At 49.0% G+C, this 18,737-nt stretch overlaps 1 protein-coding gene across 1 annotated transcript in view; it reads right to left on the bottom strand.

The window, feature by feature from the left end:
• LOC101422177 (disks large homolog 5-like) overlaps window positions 1–338 on the bottom strand; it is a gene marked incomplete at its 5' end in the record, with an annotated part of 172,307 nt that extends 171,969 nt beyond the window's left edge. The window contains 1 exon segment of the mRNA XM_058299541.1: window positions 253–338. Within this exon segment, the coding sequence (XP_058155524.1) occupies window positions 253–338 (86 nt within the window).
• Window positions 339–18,737: the final 18,399 nt, after the last annotated feature.

The following is an 18,737-nucleotide window of genomic DNA, read 5'->3' as shown; positions in this document are numbered from 1 at the left end:
AAAAAAAGGGGACAGGATTGGGCGTCCGCGTCCCGGAGCGCACCGATGGGGGGGAACTCCTCACCCGCGGCGCGCCACGCGCTGCCCCATCCCGAGGGCGCAGGGAGAGCGGAGACAACGGAAGGCAGCGAGGGGAAGGCAGGCGGGGAGGGAGGGAGGCGCGGCGGCGTGCGGAGCGAGGAGGTGGGCTGCGGAGGACCCCGAGAGGCGACGGGGCCGGCGCAGGGGGCGGGCGCCTGGGGCGCGCGTTACCTTCGTCTTGCCCCGGCAGTGGCAGCAAACGGTCCACAGGTACTTGAGCGTCCGCCAGAGCAAGATGATGACGAGGCCCCCGAAGAAAGTCACCATGGAGGAGGCCAGGAAAGCCCACCACATGCGTTGGCCCCGGCTGTCGCACGGCACCTCCATGGTCACCGGAATGATGAGCGTATCCATCTTGGGCTCGTGGACCGAGGACGAGGAGGAAGAGGAGGAGGAAGAAAAGCAGGAGGAGGAGGCGTCTAGGCTGAGATGGTTCGCGTGGATATTGCTGCTCATTCTAAGACTGCTGCCTCCGCCACCGCCGCCACCATTTGCCATAGCTAGCAACGGGCAGCCGGGCCCGCGCAGGGGCTCGGGGGAGCTCCTCCCGCCGCCAGCGCCACCCCCAGCACCCATCAACTGTCATATTGTGCTACTGCCGCCGCCGCCCCGGAGCGCGGGGAGGGGGCGGGGAGGCGCCTGGGCTGGGGGCGCTGTGCGCGACCTGGCGGGGTGCGCGGAGATATGTACAGCGAGCCGCCGCCGCCCGCCCTCCCCCCGATCGCCGGCCCGCCCGCCCGGGGCGAGGGGTGGGGATGGGGCGCGTGGGCGGCTTCCCCTCGCCGGGCCCGCGCCCGGCTCGCCCGGGGCTGCGCTGGCTCCGGGCGCCCGAGAGGGAGGGCACGCCGCGGGCCGCCCGCGCCCGGGGTCCGGGCCGCCCGCGCCCAGGGTCCGCGCCGCCCCTCGGCCTGCCCCGGCCCTGCGCGCCGCCCGCCCGCCGTGCGCCACGAGTGTGCGCTGCGCTCCGCCGGGGACCCTTCCCCCGCGCAGCTAACGAGCCGCTCTTCCTGATGAGGCGGGAACTCGTTAATATTGTCTAATCAGCCCCCTCCTCCCCGGACGCCCCCGCCGCCCCCTCCGGGGGCTGAGCTCAGCTCGCGCCTCCGCCCCCTGTGCGCGCGGGGCCGCGGCAGGTTCACCGCGTCCGCTGCCGGGCCGCTGCCCCCGCCTAGCCCATCCTCCAGGGATCCCTGAGCCGCCGAGCGCCCGCGGCCTCCGCTCGCTCTTCCTCCTCGCCCGCGGCTCCTCCTAGTCCCCGTCCTCTCCGCCCGAGCCTCTTCGGCGCGCGCCCTGCGCTCCCCGCAGCCGCCAGCAGCAGCAGCTGCAGCAACTGGAGCCGGCGCGGGCTCAGGCCACCCTAGGCGGGAGGGGAGGCGGCTCGCCGCGCTGCTCGCCTCGGCTCGGCGCTGGGCAGGGGGCGGGCAGGCCCCTTGAGAGCGGCCCCGCACGCGCCCGCGGTCCCCCAAGCGCAGGGCAGAGCTCTCCAAGCCCTGGCGCGGGACCGGGCGCCTCTCTCCAGGGCGCTGCGCCCCCAGCTGAGCGCCCTGGGAGACTCGGGGAGGACCGCGGGGCGCCCGGGGCAGGCCGAGGTCCACCAAAGAGCCCCAATCAATTGAATTCCACAGTCTGCGCGCCCCCGGGCCCTCGGGCTTCGGGAGTGAGGAGGACCCTTGTCCAGGATACACACACCTACGGATCTCCAGTGTGCTCTGGCCCCTCTTGCTAGGTGCCCCAGGGTCCCGTGCTTGGTCTGGAGGCAGGGCCAACAGCAGATGTTTTTCTGCCTTTACATCAGTAAACGATAGAGGTTGCCTAAAGGAGAGGGGGCAAGAGAGGACCAGGAGGGACCTGGCTTCAGGCAAGGTGCGCGCCCCAGTAAGCAAGGGGCGCGTGCGGCTCAGGGAAGGGGTGCTCCAGGCGCCGTGAGGGCTCACCTTTCCCCATTTAGAGGCTTCCCTCCTCCCCACTTAAAGCTGAGGGCGTGTGACCTCGTCAAGCAGCCTCTATCCCTTTCCTAGCGTGGGAATTGCCCTTCCTCGACACCGACCCTCACCCTACAAGCGGGCCACAAGTCTCTCCAGTGCTAATTCCGAGGAAGATGATCTCCGCCTCCCCTCAGTGCCCGCAGTGCTTCACGCCCAGAGCTTGCAGCGCGTTAGTTTCAGCCTGCTTGGAATCCTCAGGCTCCTTGTGGTGTGAAGACCCACGTTACGTCCCTAACTGCACAGGCTGGTGGAGTGTCTGGCTGAGTGAGATCAGCTGGGATCAGCCCCTCCCTTGCCCTGGGAGGTCGTTGGAGGCAGGGAAGGTGACTCTGGGCAGAAAGGCCGATGGCAGGAATGTTTTTATTTTTTATTTACTTATTTTTTATTTTTTGACATACCGGGGCCGGGGATTGAAACCTGGACCTCATACTTGGGAGGCCAGCACTCAACCACTGAGCTACATCGGCTCCCTATTTATTTATGTATTTGCTTTTGCAGAATACTTTTCCTGAGCTCGGGGGTCAGTCATTACAGTGATTAGAAAGGAGGCAAGGGCAAAGCGGGAAACGGGCTGACTTGAGTATTTGGTGCTCAAAAAGCAGTATGCACGAGGGAGCTCAGAATAGTATTTTCCAGAAAGTGAAACTGTCTGAGACACCCCTCTTTGTCACCCAGGTGGTACGTCCAGCCCCATCCTCCGTGTTCAGCACCCACTCTGAACACATCCCCCCCACGCTGGTCTCACTCATGAACGGGTTCTGGGTGGTCTCCGGCACTGGGGTGGGGGAGCTTGCTGGGGGGTTGTGCAAGAAGGGTGAGCGCTGAGGCTGCTTTATTTCTCAGCCTTCTAGATGGCTGCACTTGTTGCCTTTGTGCCTCAGCATATGCCAAGAAAGTTAAGGACTTCCCTTCAATGAAGTCTAAGAAGTGAAATTTAAAAGGAAAACACCCTTAACATAAAAAGAGCATCAAAGGGGAGCACCGTCTCCCCACTGGGAAATGAAACCTCCAGAAAGGATTCCCTCCCACACAAAACTGAGCATCTGCAAACCGCTGTTACCCTCCCTGGTGTCCCCACACATCCCCCTACAACCTCAATTCCCCTAGGAGCGCCGGTCCAGGAGCTGTGAGCAAGAGGCCACTGGTGGCGTGAGTGCCCCCCAGCTGCAGGAGCCCCAGCTGTGTTTCTGCTCCATCACCACCTTTGTCATCTCAGCATCCTTCAAGGGGCCTCCAGACACCATCTCATCCTGCCCTTCACCCCTGTCTTTGCTGACTGAAACTTTTAGCAGCTTCTGTGTTATTCAAAACCTAGCCTTAGTCCAGATTCATTAGAGACCTCGCTGTCAAAGTCAATATCCTACTATCCTTCCAATCCCCTATCCCTCACCACTTCCTGGAATGTCAGGGACTGGTCCTGAACAAGAAAGGGCCACCATCTGCCAGCAAGAGACAAAATCAGGCTTTTGCCCAGTGCTCTCCAGCCACTTTCTTATTGTCTGCAAACTTCTGTTCCAGGTTCAGAAAACCTGGCACCCAGCCTTACCAATTTAGGAAAAGGTTCTGCACAGATGTGATGGATCCTCTCACTTGAAAAGGGACTCAGGTATCTTTTGGAGATCATAAAATTGGAACAAAAACAGGAACTGCACTACCTGCCTCAAAGGATTATCGTGAGAATGAAAAGTAAAACCGTATACAGATCTTGGCTGCAATTACTGTGACCCCAAATTCAGATGGCCAGACTCAGACCAGAAGTGAGATCTCTGACCCCCAAGCCAGGTGTGTGTGCCTGCCCCAAAACACCAGAGATGAGTGCAGGTACGTTATTGCTCCCAGACCCCACTTTGCTTATCTGCACCCCAACAAGTCCCCTTGGTTGGATGAGAACTGCACAGAGGCAATCCAGTGGCCCCTCCTCTTGGCCACAGCCCTGGTTGAGCCCAGATGGCCCCGCAGCCCCGCTGGCCATGGGCAGGTTCCAGTGGCGCCTGTGGCAGATCCCGTCCAGCCGACTGGCTCTTCTGACTCCCAGGAACTGCAGCCCCCTCACCGCCGTTCTCCCACTTCAGGTCCAAAGCTCCACCCTGGGACTTCCTTCAGTGTGAAGAGGATGGACAGTCACCTACAAGCAGCCTCGGTGCGCTTTCACTTAACGTAGGTGTGGCTGCAGCCTGAGAACTCACTACAAGAACTGAAGGTGCTAAGCAAAAGTAGAAACCTCAGCCTCGGTTATAAAAACCATGAGGGCCACTTATTTTTTTTTAAATGCATTTAAAAATTTTCCAGAGAAAACTCTATGGGGAGGGGTGGGTGGCATCGATGAGAACTGTGTAGTTTATGCATGGCTTTTCTATAAACCTACAACTGTTCTAATAAAATTATATTTTTCAGCTTCCCAGAGTGGAGAGCAGCCTCTTTGCCATGTTCATATGTGTCTGAAACAGCTTTCAAAGCAAACCAGAGGTTGTTCAAACCTGAATAATGCCAATGGATTTAAAATAAAAGTGCATAAATATATAAACTAAAAAAGCTGAGTGATGAAAATGAAAGACAAGAGAACAATAAAGGTTATTTACTTAAATGTTGGTCCAGCATTGAGGTACCCTGGATTTTATTTTTCTCTGTTCTCCACCGGGTTCCCACCACACTCTTGACATAAACCTACTTTTGCTCTGGAGAAGCGAGGTGATGACTCTAAGTGATCTATCACCCTCTGGTGGCTATTTCTGGTTCATGACATTGTGCCTTCACAAAGGGGCTTATTATAACAGTCGAAAATTTGAAATGTGAAAATTCCAGGGGAAGTCCTGCTGTAAAAAACTGCAACCCCAATAATATTTATTGTCCAGTTACTAGTTCTAGCATCATGTAAACCGTTATGACAAAGGCAGCTAACAGGGTTCGTGTTGTTTGGTGACTTGATGTCAGATCTCAGCTATCACTGCCATTAGGAACCCTAAACTCCTTAAATCTCCACTGTGTTTCCTTCTAAATGGCAGGCTGTGCTCTCCCCTTTCTTACCTCCTTTAGTCTTCATAAAGCCTTTATGGTTTATGATAGAGCAGTAGCTATTCTCCCCACTTTATAGGAAAGTAAACTGAGGCTTGGATCCGTCAAGCAACTTGACATGACATTAGTCTGTTACCTCTGGAGCAAATCCTCTTTGTGATTTACAATGAAAAGGGATATCATAGTGGCCTAATCCTTGAAACCATGCTGATGGGAACACTGAGTCCCAGAAGGGAGCCCTGGCCCCCAACGTGGAGAGACTTGGTGAAGAAACTTTGAGAGGTTTGCTTCTTTTTGTTGTTGTTTTTAAAGACTTATTTTATTTATTTCTCCCTGCACCCCTTGATGTTTTGCGCTTGCTCTCTGCCTCTGTGTGTTCTTCCATGTCTGCTTAGGCAGCACCAGGAGCCGATCCTGAGACCTTCCAGAGCAGAAGAGACATGCTCAATCTTTTCATGCCACCTCAGCTACCTGGTCGACTGCGTCTCTTATTGTCTCTCTTCTGTGTCTCCTTTTGTTGCATCATCTCACTACACCAACTCTCCACAAGGGCCAGCTCTGCACGTGGGCCAGCACTCCACTCAGGCCAACTCGCCCCACCGACCAGCTTGCCTTCATCAGGAGGCCCCGAGAATTGAACCCTGCACCTCCTATAGGGCAGATGGGAGCCCAGTCGCTTGAGCCACATCTGCTTCCGACAGGTTGGTTTTTTATAAATAGGTATTCCATTTTTATTTCTGCTTATAATAATAATTCATAATCACTGTAAAGAACGTGGGAAGTAAATGTTTCATGGAAGAATCCAAAAATCACCTTGCATTCCACCACCCACAAAGAAACATTCGTAATACTTATTTTTATTTTTTAAACCTTTTTCTGTGGAGTGTACTTTAGCAAAATTAGAATTAGATTAAACTTCTATATTGTTATCCTAGTCTCCCTTTAATGTTACATTGTAAGCCTTTTCTGCATGTCATTAAATACCTTGGAAAGCATTTTTAAAATAATTGAATAATTTTCATTCTGTTGACATTTAGAGGATTTGAAATTTAACAACTTTTAAAATAAATCCTACAAGTGTGGGCCAGTGATTCATAGTAGTCAAAAATATATCTGAGGCAATTTCCACTGATATTTGTACATCCTAGACCCAAGCACCCATCTTCCAGGGTAACTGGATGTGACAGAGACGTGCATGTGCGGGCCTGCCCGGGGGTGGGATACATCCCCAGCCTCCCCCAGCTATCACTGACCAAATAGCCAAGGCCACATGAAGGATTTTTTGAGCCAGGACATAGTACCTAAAGAGTCATTCTTCCCTCTCCTAATACATTGAAGCGAGCACCTTTGGGAAAATAATGACTGTGGTGCCACCATAACCATCCCTGCTGTCACCAAGATGCAAACTTGCAAAAATATAGTCTTCATTCCCCGAAACTATCTGCACTGATGGGTCAAAGTTGACCCACCTCATGGACCATGACCTGGTTTAGAAGTCCCCTTTGACTTCCATTCTGGGGGACTTCCAGAAATTTCTAGCAACCTTTTACCCCAGTGATCACAGCCACTCTGCCAGAACACAAGGACCATGTATCTTACCTCTGGAGACAGGCAGAGCAAAATATAGTCCACTCATTTTAACTAGTGGCAAAACAGGGCACCCAAGGGGAAGAGGGACTTCTTAGTGGCACACACCTTGTTCTCCTTTCAGATCAACAGGCTTTCTAATCCTTTTCTTAGAGGGGTCCTGCTTGGACCTTTGCAGTATCAACATGGGGGCAGTTGGGGACTGAACTCCTAAGCTACAGCTCCAAGGTAATCCAATGGCTTGATCATAAAGGAGGCTGCACAGAGGCCAAGGGCTTAATCCTGAACCTGCCACGTGGTCATTGTCACATCTGCAAGGAAGGACCACGTGGAAACCATTTTCCCTCTCAACAAAAACACTGACACATGAAAAAGTGAGGAGCTGGGATGTCACATATCTCTAGGGAATTTCTTGGCTTTCCAGTTCTAACTTGCTCTACAGGCATCTGCTTTTGGCATAACATCATCAGAAGCAGACTCCCGTAGGTTCATTTTGAGAATTTACCTCCTGTGATGTCTCATCTCTTCTGCTTTAGTCCCCACAGTTGCCAAGCTTTCTGCTTCCCCCAAATGAGGAACTGATAATGGCTCAAAAAATAACCTGTATGAATTTTGCAAAACTAAGAAACCCCTTAGTTGTGAAACTAAGAAACCCCTTAGTTGCTCTATTTTTTTTAAAAAGCAACTAAAACAAAACAAAACCCCAATCGAGCAATGTCCTGGGAGCAGAGCAATAAACAGGCTGCTGAGTTCAAGAGGAAAGTTCATTGAGAGTCTTTATGAAAGGGACTTGTCATGTGTCAGCAGGAAAATGCTGTAAATTTCTTGGGGTGTATGAAACCCCATCCAAGGATAGCTGCCTAAGGACAGGAAGGAGAGGGGCGTCCTCACCAGGGGCAGGACCTGAGTCCTCGAGTCTGCCCAGTAGGCATGGCTCTCCAAGCAGTCCAGAAGGGTGCTCAAGGAGCTGGAGGCCCCTGCCAATCGCCTGGCTGTTCTGACCAATCCAGACTCACAAGAGTGACCCCCTGTATGGGGATGTCAGACACGAGCTGATTGGAGCACAAAGTTTTACAGACTTCCAGAAAGTATGCCTAGAGCATTGTGCAGCTGGGTCACTGTCCCGCAAGCAGCTGAACCTCTCTGTAGGAGAGCCTCCAGGGGCTCTAGAACCCCGTGTTAAATGCTTTTTCTGCAAGGTGCTACACTGAGTTGGGGGACCACGAAACATCCTGTGGGTTATCTATAAATTGCACTTTTTTCCTCCCTCCTTATAACAGAATTGGAAGCTGGAAGCTGAGCAGTCACCCACCCACTGTCCTAGCTGTGCTGGGAACCCCCCGGGTGATGGATAGTCATGGGCTAAAGGCTTTTTATTTAACTTGCTCTTGGCTCCTCTATCAAATTCTGTCTTGGTCGCACTTTACTGAGAAAGATTGTTTGGTATGCATCAGTAGTTTTTGTTTCACAAGGTAAAACATATTCTGTTAAAGTAGAGTGGCTCAGATGGGAATTCCAGCCCCTTTGTCATTAGTGTAGAAATTCAATGGTTCATAAGCTGGCGGCCCATTGAAATGGCTTGCCATTAAATTCAGTGGGGAAGACCATTTGAGTTAGAAGCAACCTAAAGGCTGAACAGAATGTACCCCCACTTTGCACTGCCCAGAGGACTCTCTCATCCTGGGTCTCCCAGGGAGACTGGTGTCACCAGCTCAGAACAGAGTGACTGAGCTATTCCTCAGAGAACCCACAGCAAGGCCAAAGGAAGAAATGGCATTTATGCTCAACCTACCATAAATCAGCAGAGACCCCCTTCCTTCCAGCACGGTAACAGTGATGATGAACCACCGCTGAGGACAGGAACAGAGTGGGGACTTCCCAAAATGTACTGCCAACCTTTCCCCAAGTCTTAGATCATCTTCACAATTTTGGCCATATCGTCATGCTGCCTTCACTATTACTTCATACTGGCCTTCAAGCTGACTTACTTTACTTAAATTTACTTCCAAAGGAAATTATATAATGCCACCTTAATGGAAAACCAGCATCACTCACTATAAATAAAAGAGAAGTGTAAAAATAAACACAATGAATAAAAGCAACATGGTGAAATCAGAGCTTGGTGTTGGCGGCTGACCTGGACCCTCCTTGCTAAATGGAGAAATTGGACATGTGGGAGCGGAGTTATGGGAAGCCTGTTTCTGTGGCAATCAGGTTCAAGAGAAAATTGAAAAGGGAATGACTCTCCTTTAAAGCCAGGGTCAAGTAGGAACTAAAATTGTTCCTTGCACAGTCCAGGGCTAAGCAGTTTCCTTTGGGAAATACTGCTTTCCTGCTTGGTTTAGCACCAGGTATGACCTCCACTTTACGAATGTGGAAACCGAGGCTCCGTGAGGTCACGTTCCCCATCCCAAGTCACACCGAGAGCTGGTGTGTGTTCCGAGGCCTCACCGCCAGCTTGGTGGGCGCCAGCCAGCAAGCTGGCAGCCTCTCTCCATGCTCTGCTTCCCTAGCAAAGCACAGTACAAAGGGGTTCCAAAGCCTCAACACCAGGAAATGAGGGGTCTTGCTTGTACTGCCCTGTGCGCCCCCTCCCGGGAGCCATCAGAATGCCGGACCTGGCAGGACTTAGCAGGTGGTTTGTCTGGCTTTGTCTTTTTATAGGTGAGGAAAGCGAAGCTTCGAGATGTCAGGTAACCTGCCCTCTGCTCATCAGTGACTGAGCTGCAGTTAGAATCCGACTCATCTTCCTTGTCATCTGCTGCCCTTTCTGTCCTCTCAGATGCCCCCTGGAGGAGGGGGCAGTGAACTTTCCTCGCCAGCCTCCCTTCTGCTCCCAGCAGGTCTTGGAATTCCTCTCTTGCAGACCTTTCTTTAAAATGCTAATCAGGGCTCTGTGCTCCACGGGCCCTGTGCCCCATCAGGAGCCCACCTGCCAGGTGAGCCGCCTCCGTGGGTCATCACAGAGCCCCTCAGAAGTCCCCGGGCTGACTCCAATGCATCTGGGCCCCTACACCCCGCGTGGGCTGGCATCCCAGGCTGGCCAGGAAATGCTCCCGGCTGGAGGCTTTAAACTCAGCAGGCACAGCTCATCCTCCCTCGGCCTCTTCCCAGCCTGTGACCCAGAAGGCAGCTTTGAAGCTCCTCCGAGGGAGGGGCCCTGGGGTTGCAGATGCGCCAGGCCCTTTCTGGGGCTGTAGGGAGGCAGGGCGAATGGGGGGCATGGATGTTGTGCTGAGCCCTGCCGAGGAAGGAAGACGCTGGGGGCGGAGCGATGGAAAAGTTCACAGAAACTCACGTCAGGCATGGAGAGGAGCTGAGAGCAGAGAAGAAACAGGAAGAAAAGTAGGGAAAATTGAAAGGAGCGAGAGGGAGCAGGAGAGAATGAGAAAGTAAAACAAGGAAGATGAAGTGAGCACATACCAGCCACGTCGGTAGCCTCTCCGCCGTGCTCTGCTTCCCTAGCACAGCACAGGCAGCTTATGGCACAATAAAAGGGGTTCCAAAGCCTCGACAGCAAGAAACGAGGCATCTCCCTTATAAAGGAAAGATACAGGCCCCTGGTGGCAAATTCCCTGCAGGTGAGCCTTGCCACCGGCTCTGGGCTTCCAGGGAGAAGAGATGCTTGAGATGCTGGCTCTGCCTCAGAGCACAGGCCTGGGGGGCCCTACAGCATGGACATCCCAATCCTAGGAAGGCTCGGGGGGTACACTAGAGACCCGGCTGTGCACGTGCCAAGGGTGGAGCCTGGGAGGAATCCCCTGCATTCCGCGTTGTGCTTCCATCACCACGATGAGAATTTCTAATAATGGGACTCAGCAGGGTCAGTATCTAGAAATTGCTGCCCAGCCAGGAGAGGCTGCAAGAGGCCAGGCAGTGCTTCCCCAGCACCATTATTGCCTGCAGTGCCCCACATGTCACAGGAATCCCTGCCACCCCCAGCTCAGCCTCCTTGCCAGGGAAAGTGAACCAGGAAACTGCTTTCTCCAGCTGACTGTGCAGTGTTTGAGAGCCAAGGGAAGGGAGAGGGGAGGAGAGGGACTGGGTGTAACATGTCTTATTCCACTGCTCCGGTGCTCAGCTCCTCACTTCTACAAAGGAAAACACGTTCTTTATTTACTAGGTGTGTATTTACTGGCACCCACCAGATGTCATGTGCTTTGCGCTATTTGTGATTTTGGTCAATGGGGTCTACCCATCTACAGAAGATCTCCCCAGTGCCACAGGAGGGTCCCTGGCATAGCTACTACATGGGTCATGTATTAAAATATACTAGACATCGTATCCCAGCGCAAGTGCTGGTCAGCCCCAAAGCAGCTGTATGTTCCAGTTCTGGAAGCCCACAGAGCTGGGGTCAAGTTTCAGCTCTGCTCTTCTCTGGCTGTGGGATGGGGGTTAGGTTTCTTAGCTTCTCAAATTTCAATTTCCTCATCCATAGAGCAGGGATAATAAAAGTGCCACCTCAATGAGTTGTTATGAGGATCAAATAAAGAATCCCGATAAAGCTCTTAGCACAGTGCCTGGCACATGGTAAGTGCTGGCCTTTCACTGCCATTTGCTATTATTAATAAAAGCAGACAACTAGGGAAGTGGATGTGGCTCAAGTGACTGAGCTCCCACCTATCACAGGGAGGTCCATTGTTCGGTCCCCAGTACCTCCTAAAGAAGACAGCACTGGCAGGCGTGGCAAATTGACACAACAAGATGACACAATAAGAAACACAAGAAGAAAAACATAATGAGAGACAAACAAAGCAGGAAGCAGAGGTTCCTGGTGCCTCCTAAAGAAGACAAACAAGACAGCAAGCTGACACAACAAGCAGGTACAGCAAGCTGATGTGACAAGATGGCACAACAAGAAACACAAGATAAACATAATGAGAGACACAACAAAGCAGGGAATGGAGGTGGCTCAAGTGATTAGGCTCCTCCTTCCCACATCAGAGGATGTCCCGGGTTCAGTTCCTGGTGCCTCCTAAAAGAAACAAAGAAGATGAACAGACACAGTAAGTGCAAACAATGAGGGGGTGAGGAGAAATTAATCAAATTAATCTTTTTAAAAAAGCAGGCAACTAATGCTATAAGCCTATCCCCACTTTTCCCTGAGTGCCCATCCTATAATCAAAGCAGTGTGGTGCCTTCTGCTCTTCGGGTACATAAGCCATGTCATTCTTGCATCTGCTTCCCTTTCTCAACCCAAAATGCCAATATTCTTGTTTAATCATTTTCATTTGTTGTCCAATGTAGTCTCCCCTTCCTAGAGAATTCTTCCATCCCTTTTTCCCTCTTTCTAGATCCTTTGCTCATTTCTTGTCTCCCAAGGTCAGCTACATTCCCTTGTCTCAAGAATTTTTATCTCTATAACAATGGAAATCTCACATACACAGAAAAGCTTGAAGAAATGTGGTAGAGAATTGGGGTCTCCTTCTAATAAGTAGAGTGAGGAGATTTTGCATATTTTTGTAAGTTGATCATATCATCCACCAAGAAAGTGTTTATTGAGCAACTACTGTGCATACAAAAGTATATTAATTGCCAAGAATACAACAAAAAGGAAAGAAAGAAGATACATTCCTTCAACTCAATGTGGTAAGGATTCCCAAAGGTAAAGCCTCAGTGAATATGAACTCACAGTCCAAAATTTCAAAACCCATAAAGAAACAATTACATCATGAGCCAATGTCAGTAGATAGAAGTAAACATTAATCTGGGAGGCAGACTTGACCCAGTGGTTGGGGCATCCATCTACCACATGGGAGGTCCATGGTTCAAACCCCGGGCCTTTTTGACCCATGTGGAGCTGGCCCATGTGCAGTGCTGATGTGTGCAAGGAGTGCCATGCCATGCAGGAGTGTCCCCACATAGGGGAGCCCCATGTACAAGGAGTGTGCCCCATAAGGAGAGCCGCCCAGTGTGAAAGAAAGTGCAGCCTGCCTGGGAATGGCACCACACACACGGAGAGCTGACACAATAAGATGACACAACAAAAAGAAACACAGATTCCCATGCCGTTGACAACAACAGAAGCAGACAAAGAAGACGCAGCAAATAGACACAGAGAACAGACAACTGGGGGGGAGGGGAAGGGGAGAGAAATAAAAATAAATAAATTAATTTTAAAAAAAGATTAGATCAGACTGCCAAAAACCTCATGAAAATGAATGAATGATAGAGACAATAAAATTAGTAATTTACACATTTAAGCACAAAAGAAGGAATACAAAAATTTAAAGTGGAAAAAGACATCATAGAAGAAAAAATAACATATCTAGAAAAGAATCAAATAGAACTTCTGAATGTTAAAAACAAATTGGTGGGAAGCAGCTGTGGCTCAATCAGTTGGGCTCCCATCTGCCATAGGGGAGGCCCTGGGTTTGTGTCCCAGGGTCTCCTTGTGAAGGCAGGCTTGCCCGCAATTCACAGAGTCTGCCTGGCCCACAAGCACCATGGAGAGCCAACTTAGCAAGGTGATGCAACAAAAAGGGAGACAAGCAAAAAAAATGCAGAAGAGCATGCAGTAAACAGACACAGAGAACAGACAGCAAAGAAACTGCGCAGGGGGTGAGAATAAATAAAAATAAATACAGACACAGAAGAACACACAGCGAATAGACACAGAGAGCAGACAGCATGCAAAAAGCTGCAAGGGGGAGGGATAAAAAAATTGGCTATTGAAAATGTTAAGTCAGTAAATAGGTTAAATAGCAGATTAGATTTGGTTGGAATAGGCAAATACATCTGAGATATATAATCAGAATATAGTACATATAGAGAAAAAGCAAGAAAAAAGAGCATTTACATTAAAGAGAAGATAGAAAGAGGTCTGCTATATATCTGCTCTGTATGTGAGTTCCAGAAAAAGATCAGAGAGAATGGGAAGAAGCAATAGTCAAAGAGAGAAAATAACTGACAATTGGAAAAACAGGAACCCACAGATTCAGGAAGCAAAAGTTCTAAGCAAAATAAATAAAAACCCACCTTTAGATGCTTTGTAGAAGAACTGTAAGTCAAAGAGTAAAATATTAAAAGTAACAACAGAGAAAATAGAAATTACCTACGAGGAATGACAGACGGTAGACTTCTCAACAGTCACAAAATGAAACCAGGGTCGCTGGAATAATATCTTCAGAGGACAGAATGAATATAACTGTCAACCTCGAACTCTATGCTGAGCTGCACTGTGACTCAAACATGGAGCTAAAATAAAAGATTTTTAGACAAATGAAAACAGAGAATCTATCATCAATATACTCTTCCTGAAAGAATGTCTAAAGGTTAAAAACTTCTAGAATAAAGAAACTGAACCCAGAAGGTAGTAATGAAAAATTGGTTCACAGCTGATGAGCAAAGATCCTGATTACCATATGGGTAAATTTAAACTAGCATTGAGTGTCTACACCAGCAACAATAATATAATGATAAGTTTGGGTGGTGCCAAGGCAAGATGGGACTACTAGACAGCAATAACATGTTAAATGGACAGTGCATCTAGAGTCCTAGATCATTTTTAAGAGGGTAGAGAAATGGATTAATTTGAGATTGCATAATTCAAGTAAACATTAAAATTTTGGAGTAATCACAAAGAATCGAAATGGAATGTACAGCTTCCAAATCAGAGAGAGATGAAGGGGGAAATAAAGAAGCAGAAAAGAAGACTGGGGGTGAGGGGAGTGGGAGTGGGGAGCAGGCAAAAGTGCGATCACAGTGAATGGAAATAGATTCAACTCACCAATAAAAAGAATTACCTGGTTGGAATAAAATTGTTTAGCTATGTGCTATTTCCCAGAAACATCAGTCATTTTAGGACCCAGAGAAGTCAAGAGTAAAGGACCTGGGAAAGATATACCGGACAAATTCTAAGCAAAAAAAAAAGTGGTGTGACTGTTTTAATATAGATTTGAGGCAAGAATAAATAGAACTTATGTAAGTGGAATGGGATGGGGGGGTGAAGAGGGGCAGTCACTGCAAGCAGAGGAAGCTACGTGAGCAAAGACACAAAGGGAGAGCATTGCCTAACAAATTTCAATAGCCCTAATTCAAATATGGGTAGAGATTCTTCTTTTTTTAACTATTGATTTTTATTTATTTATTTATTTATTTTTAGGAGGTACCAGGCATTGAACCTGGGACATCATACATGGGAAACAGGTGCTCAACTACTGACTACACCTGCTCCCTGAGATTCTGCTTAATTGCACATGATGCTCTGCTATTTTTTAAAGTGTGTTTCTGATGAGCTGAACACCAGATACCACACTGACTATTCTATATACATCACTTCTACTCCTCAAAGAAATCCTACAATGTAGGTGCTTTATTAGTACAATTTTAGTTGTACAAAATAGAAACCAATTTGAATGGGCCTGAGTTCCGAGTAAAGACGGAGCTGGATCTCCCAGGAGAAACCCCCCTGGAAGCACTCTGGCCAAGTTCAGATCTCATGGCCGCCCCAACCTCCCACTGAGTTCAAGGGGGTAAGCCGTTATGATGGGGACAAGCTTGGGTCAAGTTCCTAGTGAGCCTGGGGGATGGGGTATTATAATTGAAACCTCCAACTGAAACCTGATGATTGATGTGGGGAAGGATTGCTTTTCCAAAAGAAGGAAACAAGCAAAACAGTCAACTTCACAAGAGCTGGCTGTATTTCATCATTTGTCATAGGAGGCAATTGAGCTCAGAGGCCAAGAGCCTTGTCAGGGCTCCAGGTTCCTGCATGGCAGAGCTGATGGGAAACCAGGTCTTTTTTTTCCCTTCAAATGGCTGCACTTTTCCTCTCCAGCAATAAATGAGGAACTTCGAATAGAGTGCTTCTTATACTTAATGATTCTAAGTAGATGTAGTACGTAAAAACAATTGACCATTTTTCTTCTCGGTCATTCAAAGCTTTGGAACAAGGAACCTGAGGCTAAAATCCCTATAGTGTAATGGCCCTCCCAGGGTCCTCCTAAGACACCCTTGAACTTGGCATTGAAATTGATCCTCCTGTTTAGAACCCCTCTTGCAAAGATAATCTGTACTATGCAGCTCAGCCTGGAAGTCATCATTAATTGTGTCTTTTACTAGTCTAGGCCTCTTGCCTTCCTGCTCCTGACAATACCCAATGAGCCACTATAAGTGGTTAGATTGCTGACTCTAGATATTTAGCTAAAGCAATTATTTTTAACAGTGTTTAATTCATGGACCCATTTGGAAAACTGATTAAACTTATGGGCTTCCATCTTCAGGGGAAATAAACCATGCCTGTTTGCACATATACGCAAAACTTTCAGAAACTTTGCAGACCCCCTGAAGTGGGCCCATGAGTCCCTGTGAGGAATGGCCTCAGAGAGTGGAATTCAACTTATTACCCCAAGAAATAGTCCTGGCAGGCTATTTAATCAAGTGGAAAAGGATTGGGGCCAACTCACATGTGACCATCTTAAATGGTCAAGATGTTCCAACCCTCAAGAGAGGACACGCCCTGGAGTCAGCTCTTGGCCACCTGGCTCTCATTCAGGGCCAGTTAAGACACACCAGGGAAGTGCCCATGAGGTGCTAGGTGCTCCACTGGGCCCTGGGGATAAACTGGAGCAGGGCCCTGTTCTGGATCCCCAGGAACTCATGGTCTCCCATGCAGGATAGATAAATGCATAAGCAGTGACTTGTGTCTGCACGGTCAGTGCAAAGGTGCAGCTATGCAAAGGCCCTGTGGGAGCACTGCTAGGAGAGCAGAAGTAAGGGATGGTTTACTGGGGAGAGGAAGCCTGAGTGGAAGGCAGATCAGGCATTTGCTGGCAAGGAGCTGGGGGAGAAGGGAAGCAGCACTGGTAGTAGTAACAAGAGCAAAGACCCAAATGCATGCCTGCAGACATGTACAGGGAGCCCCAAGCAGGTTGGGGTCACTAAAGCAGTGGTTCTTGACCAGGATGATTTTGCCACCCCACCATCCACCCCTTGCTGGGGCCATGTGGCAATGTCTGGAAACAGTTTTGATTGTCACCTCCATAGAGACATCTAGTCTCTAGTAGGTAGAGGCCAGAGCTTCTACTAAACATCCCACAATGCACAGGACACCTCCACACACACAGGATTATCCAGTAGTGTTGGGAAACTCTTCCTTAGTGCACCAAGTGTGAATGAAGGGTGGTTACCTACAGTTGGAACCTGATATTCCTATATCCTTGGAGATGCTCCCATCAGGCCCTGCTTCCCTAAAGCAGTATGACAAAACCTGCTGCTCTTCAGAGGAATGAAAGAATGGGGGAGGTTTGGTCTCTGAACAGTGAAAACATCAATTCTGAATCAGTTTGACCTCGGCACTCACACCTCAGTTGTGTCTGTTGAACAAAGGCTCTCTGCTCAGCAAAACTTAACCTGGGGGACACAGAGATGCTTACATGCCCATCTCAGGGAGCAGCAGGGAATGCCAGTTGTTCATGGCATTTGGTTGGCCTGGTTACCCCATAGTGGGTCACAGGAAAGAAAATTTGGAGCTGTTACCAAGTGCCCCCTGAGCTCAGACACTGTCACCAAAATCTGATGAGTTCTCTCTGCAATTCAGGGGACATTTCAATGGAAGGAGTGTGAAGGTTTGAAGCTGTTTGTACTTCAGAAAAGAATGTTCTTAAACTTAATCCGCTCCTGAGAGTGTGGACCCATTGTAAGGAGGATCTTTTGGTGAATAGGATCTTAACTTAAGATGTGACCCAACTCATTCAGGGTGAGTCTTAATCCTCTTACTGGAGTCTTTTACACGAGAAAGAAATTAAGAGAAAGCAACCTGTGGAAGCAAGAAGCTGAAAGTAAAGAAACCCAGAAGGAAAGGAAGAGCCCAGCAGACTCCACCCTGTGCCTTGCCACATGTCAGAGGATTCCAAGATCACTGGCAGCCTATCATTGGGGAGAAAGCATTGCCTAATGATGCCTTGATTTGGACATTTTTCTCAGCCTCAAAACTGTAAGCTTGTAAGATAATAAATTCCCACTGTTAAAAGCCAAGTAATTTAAAATTATCTGCTTTTGACAGCAAAGCAAACTAGAACAGGGAGTAAGATGCTCCTGGTGTAACTCTTTTTACAGTGACTTACCTCCCAACTCTTGGAATATTGGAACAAGTTCCTTAAGAGAGCTGTCAGGAAGCAGGCTGGGAGCTCTATAAGCAAGAGCAAGAATCCACAAAATTGCAGGAGCAGCATTTGCTAAGGGGTTTACTAAGGGTTGCTGCAGGAAAGAGAAGTTACCCACAGCATAGGCCAATGGGAGCAAGCACCACCTAATGTGTCACTAACCATGGGAGACCTCCGTGCCTCGCCGACAGCTCAGAGCTAGGGGGGCATCCGAGACCAGCCCAGGAACCAATGCTTCCAAAGCCTCTGATGAAAACTCCCACTGAGATGGTCAGATAGAGTGTCTAGTGCCAGGGACTTATTTCTCACACTTTTCTCTCTCTCTCCATCCTACCAAATGTGTCACCCTTGACACCTTTGTAGAAAGCATTGTTGGTTTATATATGTGTGTGTGTGTGTGTGTGTGTGTGTGTGTGTGTGTGTGTATGACTGGGAGCAAAAGCCAGCTCCCCACCAACAAAGGAAGAAGTCTACAACTCAGAGGGACTTGATTTAGCCAGGGAGACTGGAACTATAAACCAGTGCTCAGTTCCTGGTAGAGGATATGACCTGGGGGAATGTGATTTTCCTAGATACTCTGGCTGCTGGTTATGGGAAAAGAAAAAAGAAAAAAAAACCCTACTTTTTCTTTCTATCACAATAGCTATGCACCAATATTTTAGGCTGGTTGCAGGAAATCAAATGAGATAAAGCAAACAGAGCACAAAAAGATCATTTATCCTGAAACAAACTGGCCCTTCAGTTTTCACAAGACATCCCATAACTCACCCCTCCAGGGAAGCACTTGCACATCAGTTGCCTCACTCTCTGGGCACAGAGCACCATTAACTTCAAAAATGTATAAACTGTTGTGGGAGAGACAAGTCATCATGTCTGGACTGGGGAAAGGGTGGTTTGAGCTCCATTTATGGAAATACGCTGGGAACTTGCAGGCTCCAAACTTTCCCAATGGAATCTTTCAAAAAGG

The sequence above is a fragment of the Dasypus novemcinctus genome, chromosome 6, assembly GCF_030445035.2.
Source record: "Dasypus novemcinctus isolate mDasNov1 chromosome 6, mDasNov1.1.hap2, whole genome shotgun sequence".
Taxonomy (NCBI): domain Eukaryota; kingdom Metazoa; phylum Chordata; class Mammalia; order Cingulata; family Dasypodidae; genus Dasypus; species Dasypus novemcinctus.
This window is presented reverse-complemented; position numbering and strand designations above follow the sequence as displayed.